Here is a 16,748-nt window from a genome sequence, read left to right on the forward strand (position 1 = left end):
TTTAGAAATAAGAAAACAACGCCAGAAATGGGAAGAAGAAATGAAGGCAGCCATGAAAGAGAACGAAAGAGAATTACTGCAGATTAGACAATCGTATGAAGAGAAACTGAAACAAGCCCAATTAGAACAAAAAGCTGTTAGTAACAATTATTTAGCAACTGTGATTATTAGTTATTTTATGATATTGATTTATCTGAACAAAATTATTTTCAGGATGCCAAAATTTCTGAAGCAGATAAACTAAAACAAAAAGAATTTCCACATTTCTCCAATTTGAATTTTGATTTGTTACTTTCCGGAAAACTCGTTCACATATTAAAAAGAGGAGAAAATCTCATAGGAAAAGCAGACAATGCTTCGATTATCTTATTTGGACCATGGTAAGGTTTTCATGTGAATATTTTCATAAATTCTGGAATGTAAGAAATTCCGAAGGATTTAATATCTAACGTAGGCTATTTAATGGTAAATTTAATTATGAGTTTTAAACATTTAGTATTTTAGAAAAACATGCTTTAGTTACATATCATTCTCATGGAGGAGTTACAATGGAAAAATGTAATAGCGATGCCCGTATATTATTGAACGGGGAACCCGTCTCTGCACGAGTTCTTCTTTCACATAACGACAGGTACAGTTTCGTTTCTGATTTTTGTTCTTTCAATTTGCATCAATACTAAATTCTTTATAACATGCAAAGGGTGATGTTTGGGACTACACAGCTGTATGTTTTTAAGAATCCTCAACAAATGCGCGAACAGAAACAGACTTATCCAGAAATTACTTACGAGATGGCCAGAGAAGAAATTGCTGCTAAGGCAGGTCTCACTATGGATACAGAAGATCATTCTAGGGGTATGAAATAGGTTATTTATTAAAACTAATGCTTTTCTAGTATTTAATAAATATTTATTTGACTTAATATTTAAAATAGTGATGGCAATTTTTTAGAATGCGACTGCATGCATTTTTGCTATGGTATTGCAGGATTTAAACATACTCCATAACTACTAATGCACTATGTACTAAAATAATGTACGCTAATGATATGCAAACTAATAATGTATAGTTTAGCCTCATCCTTTGAATCTAAAGAATTAAACTTGATTATATCTAAAGGTCAAATTTAGTTTGAATATTCTTCGTCACTAAAATGAACTTAAATAGAGTTGTATAATGGAACGGGGCAGAAAACAAGAAAATAAAATGACGTTGCCAAAGCGCCAGAAGATCGCATATTAGATATCAGCATATTAGAAAGATGCCAGAAGATCGCATAGGATCTCACAGACTGCAAGTCAATCACGAGTGACTTAAAATACTAAACTAAATATGAATACTTTTTAGAGAATCTTCAGACGACTTTCTTAAAAAATATGAAATGAATCCTTTGAAAACGATTTTATTCATTTTTCTAAAATTAAATCGTCAATTATTATACTAGCATATAGCTTACTAAAAGTTGGACAGGGTTTCCAAAAATTAAAAATGTTAACATTTTTTTTAATAATATTCTATTCCGTTACAGCTATCATGTGATTAACGGAAGCTAGAGCCGCTCGCTTGTGTTTTCTAAATGTAGAAAAACAAAAATGTTAATCGTTCTCTTTATTGATTCTTCACCATAAAAATTAAATAATATAGAATACTAAATACATATTTGTGTAAATAAAGAATACAATCTCTTTCAGATGTCCAGATTTAATTTTCTTTTGTTTGACACTTAAGTAACTTAATTTCTGCAAAGTATTCTGTTACTTACTTGCTGTTGTTTTTTATATTCTGTACACAGTAATATATACGTATATGTTAGACATTAGCCGTTTATCACTTTCAAATGTTGATATTATTTATTTCTGATGATTATTGAAAGTTCTCATTCATTCATTTAGAAATTGAAGAAATAGGATTTATTGCTTATGCTGTTTTGTTCTTACAATTCTATTATAAAAGCATTTATTATTTAACCTCAGAACAATTAACCGCTTGAGTCGAGGAAGCAGTGTACAAAAAGCAATTTTCAATTACAGTATTCTATTTTTTAAAATACTTTTCTTAACTCAAACTACTTGGGAATTTGAATATAATTTCTTTTCAAAATAATAAATTTTCCAATAACAATTCCAATTGCAATTATATATTCAGTGATCAGTAGATTTACTGATCTTAAAATTGAATAAAGCTTCTTTTTAATTTGAATATACAAATCAGAATGTTATCGTCAAATTTGTAATTAAAACTTATTAAAAATTCTACCCTGTAAGTGGTGACGATTCTTTTATTCTAATATTATGAAAATTTATTGTTATATAAAAAATTATAATATATTATGTAAAATTAATAATCAAATCCTGTTTTTATATTCCACGTAAAATTATTTAAACTATACGGTGTGTCCCACTTCAGTTCCAAATTACTGATATAAATTTTACAGGCACTTTTGACGAAACATTATTGATGTAAATTTTATAGGGGATATTTGAAAAGAAAAGTGTATGAGACTAATCTCAGAACTACAGGCCTACGCAAACTAAAGGAAAGAGAATGGTTTCCTTTAGTTTGCGAAGTCTTAATGTGATTACCGTGCGTAAAGGTACAAAGATGCTGAAATTGGTGTCCTTGAGCATCACTTTCAGCATCTTGTGTAAGTTTTTTATAGGTTTAAATGTTAAAATAAAGTTTCTAACAAGTATCCTTTGTCTAAATTCACTTGTATCGTTTCCAGTGAGTGGAGTATTTTGTATTTTGTTGTTATAAATGTACTTTTTAACTTTCTATTCTGTTCTGAAAACCTCAATCTATTTTGTCATAAGATATAAAGTTGTTTGGTAGTGTTTTATTAAAAAATTTAATTTTAAATACATTAATTGTATCTGGAGTAGACATTGTTATTTTTCTCGTTCTGATAATATTGAGTTGGATATAATTGGCATGTTCATAGTTTCAAAAATATCAAAAACTATCTATAATGTTTATATTTAATCTTCATATTATGTAATGTATATTTATGATAAATTTCTTATTTTCATAAGTGTCTATATACTATTATCTATGATATCTTAGCATTATTTATAGATAGGTCTATTAGATATTTTTTGTATCCATTTATTCATTTACTGAAAAACTGGCTATTTGATGTATAGATTTTAGAAAAACGTTTAGTTAAAATGAGTAACTGATTACAATTGTTAGCTAAAGTTTCATGAATTACTACAGTTTTATATTTTACTGTAATTGTAATATGTGTATTATATGTATTTTTTATTTTATTTTTCTCTTACTAAAATCCTATCAATAGTTTGTATAAATATAAACAGAATAAAGTAAGGATGAGAAATTTAAATGATAATATTCAAATACTTTATAGAGGCTGCGTTATTAAATAAAGATATTTTGGAAGTTCTTCCTGGAGTCGAAGAAGCTAATGCCATTAGTGAAGAATTAGATAAGCACGTTAAATTTGAAATTCTCTTAGTTGCCCCTCAGATGTTGGGTAAATTATCCGGACATACGGAGGTATAACAAGACTTTCGGTGTCCAGTAATGTGATTCTCGTAACAATTTTACTTAATTCTGTTTTCAAAAATATTTAGGTTTATGTGAAGATGAGAAAATTGGTTACGGGACAGGAATATGACTGGCCAAAGGAGAAATTTATAAATAGGTTATTTTTAATGAAAGAAATGTTCCAAAACTACGAAGCAGGAGAAGAGTGGGATTTGCCCGATGTGAGTTAGAATTTAACAAATTAAGTCTAATTTATATTATTTTGTAATAGTAACTTATATCTTGCTTTAAAGAAGAAAACGTGTTTATTATTTTTCTCAGTAATCATTTAATATTTATAATGATTATTAATATTTTATATTATATTCATAAATAGTATCCGAAATTTAAAAATTTACAAAATAATACATACAAGATTAATACATAAATTTATATGATATATTTAATTTTAGGGGAATTGTCTCTAGTTTAATAACGTTTTATGGATAAATATGTACTGTATATTACGAAAGGCATTGAGATAATCATTTTCTTTTCTTTTTAATTTTAGACTTATTTTAAATTGTATGAAATTTTCAGGAGCAAGATCCATTTACAGAAGATAGTGACGTTGAAGCCATGATTGGATGCGTTCAAGTGTTTCTTCAGCCATTAGCTTACAGGGTAATTAAAAATAAAATATAGGTCTGTACAGGACTATTGAAAATAAGTTGTATTTTTAAATAATTCATAACGATGATTGAATGATCATTTTATTTTAATGCAATTTTTAAGCCTGATCAATTATTTTTGTTTATTGTTTTATTTAGGTAGAAATAAAAGAGCAACTGGAAATAATTGAATATAGAGGAGCAGAAGTTGGAATCATGAATGTAAATACATTATATGTTTCATATTAATTTAATATTATTTTTTAAAATGTGGAAAATATTTACAGTAAAATCCCATTATTTCGAAACTCAAGGAACCAAAAAACATGATTTCGAATTATTCGAACTTTTTTCGAATCGAAGTTTTTTTGTAATCCTCGAATAAAATTATGACATTATCTTACATAATTTCACTCGTTTATTTACAAATGCGTTAATATTACGATTTATTACTTAGTAATTTAAGCTATTCCGAAAAACCGTAAGTCGGAATATTTTTGTGTGTCACCGGACCAGAATGACTTTGAATTTCATTGTACGCGTATTTCGAATTATCCAAACTAAAATATGTACAAAATCCTATTCTCTTGGTCGGGGACTAGACTTGACTTCGAATTTTCCGATATCGAAATAACAAGGTTTTACTGTATTTAGATGTGCTATAAAACGTGTTTAGTAAGTTTTTGCTTTATTTCTTAAATTATATTAATTTTTTTATTTTATCGAGTGTATTATTGCTCGTTATATTTTAACTAGAAATTTTCCCATCAAGCATGACGGACTACTTTCTGTAAGAAAGTAGAAATTGAAGAATTGAGAAGTGTAGGGATTTCAAGATCAAGAAGAGTAGCTAATATTTCTACAAATTAAATAGGCTATACTATTCGTCGAAACATAATTGGTCTGCGATAATACAATTTAAATCACAGGCTCGATAGATCGTTACTTCCGATTGGATAATAGAACGTTATGTGGTCACTACGAAACGTTTCCAAACAAATTTATTATAAAAGCGACACGATGCGGCTATTTTTTTTTAATTTAACGCTTAAATTTTAAATTTAATAAAGTAAATTTAAAGTTTCACCATTTGCCAAAATATTTTAAATTGAGACTTAAGGCAAATGACGTCATTGACGTCGCTGAGCTGAAACCATAAAATTTAAAAATAATCTAAGAACAATACTATTGATATTAATGATAACAACATAATAATCAAAATAGAAATAATCATAAATAATAAATAATACACTGTAATCTGGATTCGAAATCCGTTTCATTCTTTTGTCTCTCGAAAGACTTTTCTTTCTTTCTTTTTTTTTTTAACTTCTCCCGCTCTTTGGAAAGATCCTTTACCATGAAATATTGCAACTGTAAAAGAATATCCGTTTTGGGTGAACAAAACGGATATTTTTTTACAATGGGCAATGTGCGGAATTGATGACATTATATTTTTGCAACATTGACATTTACTAAATTATTAATTTAATATAAAGATGTTGACTCCATCGTTCGTTGTGAAGATATGATGAAGTATTATACATTTAGATACGCATCGTGGAATAAGAAACACTACCAGGGCTACCTACAATGACAGAACTACAATATTCTTAAATATCGGGCTTGCTGCTATGTTTAAAATAAATTTCATGAAATTTGTCAGATTCAAAAATTTACCTATTGAATTTGTTCGAAAATTTATCAGACATACTGTAAATCCCATTGAGAATCTTTGAGCCATTAAAAAAACCTTCCAAAACTGTGAAGTACACAACCAAAGTAAAACATTTCCTCGATTACAATATGTGGCATCATGACAACGATATTCAATAAAAATATAAAATCTTGTTTGAGTCAATGACTAATCGAATAAACATATTGATTAAAGCTAAAACACATTAAACAGTGAATAATTTTATTAAGTGTTGTACACGTTTGAGATAAATAAATTATTTTCATGGTATAAAGTGCTTTGTTCACATTAATTTGCACAATAATGTCCCTTATATCTTAAATTACGTTTAAAAGTTACATTTTTATTTAAAATTTAAAGTTTACATTATTATTCAAAATGATTTATTTTGAGCAACAGTTTGACAACAATTTGATTAATTTAAGAGATGCTTCGTTTTAATATTTACAGATCGAAATTGTGCCTTGTTCGTCTACAGGAAAAGAATATACAGAAAGTGATGATATGTTTATTGACGATCCAAAGGATTTGATAGGAAAAGAATTCTATTTTGTAGTGAAAATCTTAAGTTGCAGTGGATTGCCTGCTAGATTTTTTGTTAGTTAACTTAAATTATTAATTATTTGAATAAATCTGATTTATATTTATACAGTGCGATCGTAAAGTCGCTCCACAGTAGGCGAGGAAATGGGAAGAGCCTCAGGCAACGAAGTAATGAAGTCACAAACTACATGAGCGACGCCCACTGCTGAGCGACTTTACGATCGCACTGTATATTTATATGCTTAATACTTTTTAAAAATCGTATTCAAATATTAAATTATAGGATATCAACTGTAGATATAGATTATATTTAGATGAAGACGATACAGTAACTGCAACAATTTCTGGTACTACTAATCCAGAATTTAATCACAGAAAAATGTATTCATTTAAATCTGTTTCTAGACAAGTACGTAAATGTGAAATTATATTTTTTCTAGAAAGCAAGTATTTAAAATTTTGTATATTCATTACGTAATGATATTTTTATAGTTTTCGGAATATTTAGTAGAAGGTTTCATCATGGTACAAGTATGGGGAACACAAGCTGTAAGAAAGTCTGCAGTTGCTAGAGCTAAAGGAAAAAATACAAAAGAGATGTTTCAGGCAGACATAATGCAACAAACAAATACGTTGATGAATGGATTTAGGATAAATGGAAGAGTGAGTAGACTTAATCATTTATTTAGAAATATATAGCCTATTTTCATTTTATATTCATGAATAATTTCACGTAAGGGTTTTGTCATGACAATTCATTTTTAATAATAGCGTTTTGAATATTAAAATTTTATAGCAAGTTTTATGAAAAAAAAATTATGAATTTTAATTTTTTTACTTTTATCAAGTACAGTTCATAAAAAATAGAAAAAAATATAGTTTATTACGATATTGTGTTACACAACGTATTAAAAAAAGCATTCATTATATATTTACTAAGGGGCTGCAATTTAAAAAAATTGTAGACTTATAAATTCCAACTGTCATCTGTTCGCCTGCTGTCTGTCTTTCTTTAATCTCGAGAATGGTGTCAGACAAATGAAATTCAAGATAGATATAGAAACCTTCGGGGCAGGAGGCTCCGATTAACTATATATAAATTTCCTGTCTAAGCCGAAAGTCACGTGAATTCAATTCAAAAATTTCCCTCGAAAGAAGTTGGATAGATGACCGGCACGACTCTATTGTAACAGAAAAAGTATAATGTACTGTACAGGGACAAGACACTAAAGAGTGAGCTGTGTTAAAGCAGTGTCCTAAATGGAAAATGTGTATTATTAGATTATATTTTGTTTCACTAACTTGTTCAGACATTAATAGATCAAAATAACATACAGCAACATTTTTCTCCTCAGTACTTTCAGTGATGGTATTTTTTTTTATTGTTGTTAATGCCTACTTTTTGCCTACTAAATAAAGCAAGCATACACAATATAGTTTGGCTTATTTAAACATTATTAATTTAAGCAGCTAATGATGAAACATGTTAATGCAGTTCTAATTTTATTTATAAATTCGTATATTGTCATACAGAGTGTCCATAAAGTCCGTGTGCAATTTAAAAACTTTATAACTTTATTAGTATTTGTGATAGAGAAATTATGTAGAATGTATTGGAAATAAAAAAATAAATCTATATTTTTTAATTGTTTTATTGTATTTTATTAAGTTTTCACATGTCCACCCTCNAATGATTATTTTATTTTTTTTTTAATTTTTAGTGAGAGAGTTTCTAGCACGGGTGCTAAAGGAGATCGTTTAAAAGAAGGAGCAGCCATTAACCAATCTTTATCATGTTTAGGAAATTGTATTCATGCCTTAGCTGAAAAAGCAAAAGGCACAAAGTCTGTTAGAGGTAAAATACATTCAAAAATTAGAATTATGGTAATACCAAATAAAAGTAAATAAGTAAATAAATAAATAAATACAAATATTCCAATCATTTCAGTGCCATATAGGGAATCGATGTTAACACGACTTTTAATGAATGCACTTGGAGGAAACAGTAAAACAATTATGGTATTTATATTTTATATTAATAATGATGATAATTTTTATATTATATAAATAAGGATATAAATATTCTTTATTATTTAGATAGCTGCTATTAGTCCAGCAGATATAAATTATGATGAGACTCTTTCAACACTTAGATATGGTATGCATCAATAAATTTTGTTTTTTAAAAAATATATGATAAACTACATATTGTTTTAAATAAATGATAATGATATGATAATCAATATATGATAAATCATATATTTTTCGGTCTAATACTGTGGTTCTTAACCTGTGGTCCATGGACCACTGGTGGTCCCTGAAAGCACCTGAAGTGGTCCGCGAAGTTATCCCAAAATTATTAAATAAATGACGACGAGTTGATGACAATGCGCGGTATGTCAAGGTTAGAGCCGATAGCGGACTGGGCTGGGATATGGTGTGTGGTCAGGAAGTATGAAATTGGAAGGCACTAGCAATAAATTTTCATTTGAAGATAAAATCAGTGCGTTTATCGCTAAAATCGACCTATCGGAAGAGAGAATTTTTCTGCGTTTGATATATTGAACCCAATTATTGACTGACAGTGTGCCGAGATTAAAGGACAAATACAAAAGAACATTACATTCCATTTGCAAAGCTTGAAAAATGAATTTAATCATTATTTCCTGACTGCAAGGACAAAGGTATTCGGAAACTGATTTGCAATCCTTTCATAGTCAACATTTCTGAGGTGCCGGATGAAATACAAGAAGAGTTAATTGAAATGCAACATGATAATAACTGCAAGGATACACTCGAGACAGGAATTAACCTTAAAGATTTTTGGAGCCAAAAAGCTATTGCTTTCCCTAAAATTCGAGAAATTGCTTTACAGTACCTAACTTTATTNTTATTATTTTTATTACAATAATAATTATTATTACAGAATGTAGATCCAAATAAACACAGCATGTTGGTTGAACTCTTATTAATGAAGAAACAACAAGCAAGGCATCAATTTAGGATGGTAAGATAAACTATTATGAATACATAATGATCATTTTCAATTTATTTGCATTATTTTAGTTAACATATAATTACTTTTAGTATCAATTGTATTGTTTTTCTATAACTAATAATTTAATTTTACTGTTCACGATGGTTAAAAATGCATTAAAATTTTTTATTTGTGTCTTCTATTAAAATACTAGAGAGAATAATCGTTTGCAGCTGATGTATAAAATAGAAATGGAAATTATAATCTAGAAGAAAATAAAAATTTTTCTGGATAAAGCTAATTTCGTAATATATTACAAAAACTTTATCATTTTATAAAGAATATTAAACTGCTACGTAAAATAATGTATAGGAAAATAGTAACACTTAATTTCGTGCGGATAACCCGCAGTGGTGTATACTCCAGAGAAAATTTCTAGAACGGAAATAAAACACCTTTGCATAATCCGCTCCGTTGTACAGCAATATCCCGCACCTCCAAAACAGCAGTTGAAAGCATGACACTTACTCGTACAAGTTTAGTAGTTTACTATCTCAAACATTTACACGATGTTTCATTTAGATTTAATTATAAAACAAGTGAAATGAGAAACCGAAACAGCAAGAAGAAAACTTCTAAACTTGGATGAACGATACAAATACTTATCAAACGACAAATTATTTTTAGTAGGCTATATCGTTTCATTTGTTTTATTTATCAAATAATAATATAATAAATTTTACAATGAACTCAAAAACAGCTAAATATAAAATATTTTTAATCCAATGACACGAATGAAAAAGTCATGAAGGATCAACATAACGGGGAGTTTTTTTTGGGTACGAGGGCCACCCGACCAAACTGCGTCGTGATCCTGTATTACTATACAGGTTCATGCGCACTTTGGCCCGAGTGGCACAGTATCAGGGAAACTATTAGCAGAAGCAAAGTTGAGCAGAAGAGATAATAAATCAACAATATCGATCGAGAACCGGTGATGCGGCAGCAGCACGAGTCTATGTAACTACAGTACACAGTTATAATTATTTAATTCATTATTATTAAAAAATGAGCTCTAGAAACGGAGACAAACGAGAAAACAAAACGGATATTGATATTGATGGTTTGAGCTATCATCTGATACAGTAGAAGATACCATGCCATACATATTCTGAACCGCTTTATACAGCAGTTCAGAACGTACTCGTATGTAAAGAAGCAACAGAAATAAAGTTTTATAACAGCTTTATTATAATCGACTCGCCATTACTGTATTAGCAGAAGTTTCAAAATTTTGTAATTGAGTGCATTGTAATATTTCGCAACAATCTGTCTTTGCTATTTATAAGTAATCTACATTGTCTTTGTTTTATTGTGCGTTTTATGCTTATTCAGGGGAGTTGCAAAACTGCTTCCGTTACTCTCTCACCTGGTATTTAAATTTAAAAATAAAATAAAAGTACACAGTGCGGTCTATGCTTTGAGACAAGATTTGACAAAATAATTCACTAAAATAATAATTAAAATAAGCTCCATTACAGTTGATACACTGTTGAGCTGTCTTTTCCAATTGTTACATCACCATTGAAAACTCCTCTTTTGTAATGGTCTCCGGTTAGTTACATCAGTTTCAATTTCAAAATGTCGAATCTTTGGCCTTACAACTGCAATTTTTATTTTGAAAATATAAAAAACAGTCTTCGGGTGACAAGTCAAATGACTTGAGTGGGTAACTAATGCTACGATTTGTTTTTGAGCCAAAGATGCAGTAGGGGAAATACGTACAAAATGACATAGGCAACATAATTCGAATTTGGCGGTCTCAAGCTCGCAACTAACCATGACACCACGTTATCCGAGTGGCTCTTACTAACCTGTCAAAATGTGAACGCACTCCTCTCATTCGCCCGGGTATGACGTCATGGCCGACAACAAGAAATGATACGTTATGAGTTTTTTCCTTGCAACAAGTTTTTTGTATAGATGGTAATTTTTTCACTATTTTATCTATTCGTGTAACATTTATTTCAACCCTCAAGAATTTGTTGTTGCACTTAAATAACTTTTTCCATTAAAAATAACATCTTTGTATTTATTTTATAACTTTGTTTTTTTATAACGTTATATGGACAAAACGACATACATAGACAACGGACATAATGACATACCTGTCATTTAGTCCATAAGAGCTTTTTGTCAAGGAACTTACCTTAATCTCTTAACGTTTTATTATTTATCAAAAATGTCTTCCAAACAAAGTCTTTCATTATTGTTTAAAAGAAATTTTAGTATAAAACTTTATTTCCTTTCTTACATATTATTTACAAACTTATTATCTTTCACATAACAAAAAACTTGCAACGAATCAGGTGATTCGACAAACCTCTTTAGTTTTAACTTCTACTCCTAATATGAAGGCAATTAAATCAGAAAAATGTGTCCAAAGCTCCGCCAGAGAAAAGGAAACGAAATATTACTAAAAAGTTATTTGAAGAAGAAAATTTTCCTGATAACTCTCATGATGATGAAGAAGACTGTCCACGCATATATTGCGATAATCTTTTTTCCCGATCTAAGCCTGGAGGAGACTGGTTACGGTGCTTAAATTGTTTCTGTTGGGCTCATGCTTCTTGCGTTTCTAAAAGAACCAAGCGTTTCATTTGTGAACTTTGTCAGTAATGTTATAGTTTTTACGTGTATGTCATTTTGTTCTTACGTAATGTGTCATTTTGTCCATAGTATATGGACAAAATGAATTTTGGATAATCTCAATTAAACTAACAATATTTTTTTTTCTGTTATTTTAATATTGTAAATGTTTAGTATATTTCATAGCTAAAGAACCAAAGATAATTGGTGTAGAATATGACAGTGATTTGATTTACCAATAAAGAGTTATAAACCTTTAATAAAACCGTATGTCATTTTGTCCGTATTTCCCCTACACTTTGACAACGGTTACGAAAACATACGAGTAGTTCAGATGGAAATGACTAGATAGTGCCCTAGTATGGCCATAAAAAGAAATCAGTCCCAGAATTTATGGACCGTATATTTGGGAGGTCCTTAATCTACGTGGTTTTTAGAATCACTTGTCTGGCCACAATCACCGGAACGGAGAAGGGATCAAAATTTGCAAAATATTGGACTACATGGTTTATAAACATTTCCTAAGAATGTCAAACGAACATCGTTAAAATAATATGGCGGTTGATAACAGCAAATTGTTTTTATGCTTGTTTCATCCACTTATTTATCAAAAAGAACATTTCAAAATTATAATTGTAAGAATATACTAAGTATATTCTTCGTAGATGTCGCGTTTAAATTTCTCACATCTCCAGAAATTCGTTGCTTGGAATCGTGGCGAATATTTTTCTGCTGACAGAGAAGTAAGCACGTTTAAAATGCAATCGTGTAATATAGAAAATTTGTCAGAAAGAACGTTACTACAGACAATTTTCGCTCTCATGCAACCACAGACACAGAGAGCGAACCAATTAATGACATTCGTTCGCTCTGTGTCTGTGGCTTAAGACATTCTGTACTTAAATTTTTCGAATATATTTTGACATTTATTAATGCTATTATTATTTGATAAATAAAACAAATGAATCGATGTGACGATAAAAAATTTTGTCCTTTCGTTGGTTCAAAATTTGATTGGTCTAGTAGTACGGGATGGTGCCAAGACTACTCCTCGCATGTGCTTATGTTTTCATTCGAGTTAGCTTGTTAAATTTAAATATTTTTAGTAATAAATTTCTTTTAAGATTAAAAGTTGATAAAGTAAGTTAAACTTAGAATATGAAAGGTTAAATTTAATTTAACTAATATAATACAATTATAAAACCAACTTAAATTATATAAAAGTTTAGTCTAAACCAGGGATCCCAAGAATGATCGATAAGGCATTTTTTGCGGATAGAAAATTAGTCGGGGTTGATTGAAAACGGATCATTAACAAGCCAACACGAATGAAACGTAAGCACTTGACTCGAGGAGTGGTCTTGGCTCCACCCCGTATAAAATAAACCAATCACATCACTCAGTCATTACGATGTCTAGGTGCACGTTTGGTCAGACTATCCAATAGAATGCTGACGTTCTGTTTCGTTAGTCGAATTATTGATTATTGTTTAGAGAACCTTACACGAAGATTTGTTTTACTGTTGTGTTCTAACGAAGTTGTTAAATAATAATAATAAATTATACACGAATGTCGCTCTAATTAATTAATATAAAACACGTTTTCACAGTATACAGTTTTAAAAAGTGAAGCAAATAAACGAAAAGACTTCAGTTTTAGTTTTGACTTCGTTAGAAAAACTGCTGAAAGCAAGGCTAGTGTGTTTAAACTTTGCATATTCAAGCTAGGGTTACAGTTTTAAATGTATATAGCCTAATTATTTTGTCATCACTTTATAATCAGTTGAAAATAATCAGTTCATTAGGATGACACTATCGAGTCACGTGTTTTAACCATAAGTTTTATGAAATGTTTCCATTATATACATAGGGAATAATTAACCATACATTTATCAGCTTTCTAGATACAAATTCAAATAGAAGTGCTTAATGATATCAATTAAATCATGGGTTGAACATAGGGAAAATGACGGAAATCTGAAGAACACATACAGATGTCTGATAGTTTCCAGAAAAATCCTGATGCCATATGTCTGAAAAGGATTTTTCACGTTTTCTACAGCCGTTCTTGAAAATTTTAGACAAAGAAAAAGCTGTTTGACGATTTCGTAAATGCAATTTAAAATCGACATAGGCTTTAACCGGCACCCTTTAAAATTGTTTTTTAAAACACGGATAAGCCGTTATCTGCACGAAATTAAGGTAATATAGTACAAATATGACTATAAAAATCGAAAGTTTACTTCATCAATTTTACAAAAAATTTAAATGAAACGTAACATATTTATTTTTTCAGTTAGGCCTATATATTTAAATAATATGCATATTTAAAAATTAACTTTTTAATGAATTGTAGTGAAATAATTTGATAAATTATAGGAATATATGAAGAAATTGATTGATGTTGCTGAAAAATATAAAAAGCGTAAAGTTCCTATAAATTTATTGAAAGAATTGATAGCTACAAACTCTGCAGAAGTTGCAGACCAAATCATATCTAAAGTCCCTGAAGGTAATTGGTATGTATTTTTCATTAATATGATTGCTGGAGCAGTTTCTGACATGACTACCTTTTATTACATAAAAAAGGAAACAAATTTGCCTTCTGACAATATGAAAATATGAAGTTTTCGGATTATATTTTATATAATTTTAATTTTCATAATTAAAAATAAAGCATATACANTTTTATTGTATTTTATTAAGTTTTCACATGTCCACCATCATTAGTAATACAAAGGGTAATACGATTTTGTAGTTTTCTAAAAACATTTGCCAATTGATTTAAAGCAGGGGTCGCCAAAGTGGTCGATATAACATTATTGGGGGGTCGATTATCAAGCTTAAGCTAAGGATAAGGGGAGCTATGAATCAAGCTTATCCGTCTCACTGATTGTCAGTTACAAAAATTATTATTAACAAATATGCAATAAATGAAAAAAAAATGCAAAATTAAAAGAAATGTATTAAAATAGTAAGTGCTTTGTTTTGCTTGTAACACAAACTTTTTGCTGGGGGGTCGATGTGAGGTTTCGAAATCTTGTAGGGCAGTGATTCTCAACCACTGTGCCGCGGCATTTTAGTGTGCTGCGAGACTTTTGAAGTATGCCGTCACTGCGAATGTACCATATATAAGCGACGTGAGACAAGTAGTTTAATCGGTTCTATCTTCCTAGGGTGCGTTTGGAAATTGTAACCAGTGTTACCAGAAACTGCCGGTAGTTACTAAGACGTTTAGAAAATGTGATCTAAATAACCAACTGCGTTTAAAAATCACTGTTATGACGTCACCGGTTGTCCTACGATGTGTGCCGCCAAATTTTTAAATTATTAAAATTGTACCGTGACGAAAAAAGGTTGAGAATCACTGTTGTAGGTGGTCAACGATCAAAAAAGTTTGGCAACCCTTGATTTACAGTAAAGCCTGAAATCACATTAGCTTTTAAGTCTTCTAATGATCGAGGTTTGGTTGCATGCTCTATTGTTTCACATGTCCCTATAAAAAAAGAAAAAAAATCTAATGGAGTCAAGTCTGGCGAACGTGCAGGCTAAGAAAATGGTCCACCTCTTCCAATCTCTAAAACATTTGTCACTAAATAATTTTACTTAAAAGTAGGTACATTAAGCTTTTTAATACTTTTTAGACTTTTTCTATCATAAATACTAATAAAATTATAAATTTTTAAAATTTATAACTTTATTAGTATTTATGCACACGGACTTTATGTTCTATATTCACTTTATGCACCCTGTATAATGAGTAAGTTTGTTTTCAAACTTGATAGCTCTTTCATAAATATATCTATAATTTATCAAAGTCTTGATATTTTCATATCTTTAGTGAGGTTAGCGACTCAAAATTCAACAAATATTATGAGTAAGCAGTAACTACCTTATTAATTAAAACCCTAATAAAAATATCATTTAGAGCAGTGGTTCCCAACCGGTGTTCCGTAAGCATCGCCCTAGTGTTCCGCAGATTTAGTCGTAAATCGGAAAGTGTACAATCGTATTCGACTTGCAAGTAAACTTCACAATACATCTTTCGCTCTTCAAATTGACGAATCAACAGATACTAGTGGAAAAGCCATTTTACTTTGACTATTCTATTTTCTTTAACAAATCGAATGTATCCATGAATTTTTGTGTTGCAGAGAGTTACTAGAAAGAATGAGTGAAGAAGCCATTTATAATGCTATCAATTCTTATTTTGAACGTTTGAATTTGAATTTGGAACAATGCGTGGAAATCTACACTGATGGAGCTCCATCAATGACAGGCTCAGTCAAGGGATTTGTGACATTTGCAAAGGGAATTGCTTATTGCAAAAACATTACCTGAAGAATTAAAAGATGTTCTTACTAGCGTTGTTAATATGGAAAATTATATAAAGGCGAGACCGTTGAAATCCCGAATTTTTAAACAACTGTGTGCAATGATGGAAGCAAAATATGAAGGGTTAATTTTTCATACAGAAATCAGGTGGCTTTCTCAAGGAAAAAATGTTTTTTCGTGTACTGGAACTGAAAAAAGAATTGATAGTTTTCTTCGAACAAGAAAATATGTGCTTTTCAGAAAATCTTAAAAATGATATGTGGTGTGCCAAACTTGGATATTTAACGGACATATTTAATTATTTGAACATTGTGAATACTACCATGCAAGGTGTACAGGAAAACATCTTAACATCAACGGACAAACTATCAGCTTTCCACAAGAAGATCATTCT

General features: G+C 29.8%; 1 protein-coding gene across 1 annotated transcript in view; it reads left to right on the forward strand.

The window, feature by feature from the left end:
- Positions 1 to 16,748, forward strand: part of LOC111632037 (kinesin-like protein KIF28P) — a 31,790-nt gene that overhangs the window by 12,712 nt on the left and 2,330 nt on the right. The window contains exons 12-24 of the mRNA XM_023376393.1: positions 6 to 136; positions 214 to 380; positions 497 to 631; positions 701 to 855; positions 3,368 to 3,516; positions 3,594 to 3,728; positions 4,087 to 4,170; positions 4,317 to 4,379; positions 6,301 to 6,447; positions 6,677 to 6,802; positions 6,886 to 7,056; positions 9,320 to 9,400; positions 14,399 to 14,538. Coding sequence (XP_023232161.1) covers positions 6 to 136; positions 214 to 380; positions 497 to 631; positions 701 to 855; positions 3,368 to 3,516; positions 3,594 to 3,728; positions 4,087 to 4,170; positions 4,317 to 4,379; positions 6,301 to 6,447; positions 6,677 to 6,802; positions 6,886 to 7,056; positions 9,320 to 9,400; positions 14,399 to 14,538 — 1,684 coding nt within the window. The remainder of the gene's footprint in view (positions 1 to 5; positions 137 to 213; positions 381 to 496; positions 632 to 700; positions 856 to 3,367; positions 3,517 to 3,593; positions 3,729 to 4,086; positions 4,171 to 4,316; positions 4,380 to 6,300; positions 6,448 to 6,676; positions 6,803 to 6,885; positions 7,057 to 9,319; positions 9,401 to 14,398; positions 14,539 to 16,748) is intronic.

Source organism: Centruroides sculpturatus, unplaced genomic scaffold (genome assembly GCF_000671375.1).
Source record: "Centruroides sculpturatus isolate CEXI.00-Female unplaced genomic scaffold, Cexi_2.0 scaffold604, whole genome shotgun sequence".
Classification (NCBI taxonomy): domain Eukaryota; kingdom Metazoa; phylum Arthropoda; class Arachnida; order Scorpiones; family Buthidae; genus Centruroides; species Centruroides sculpturatus.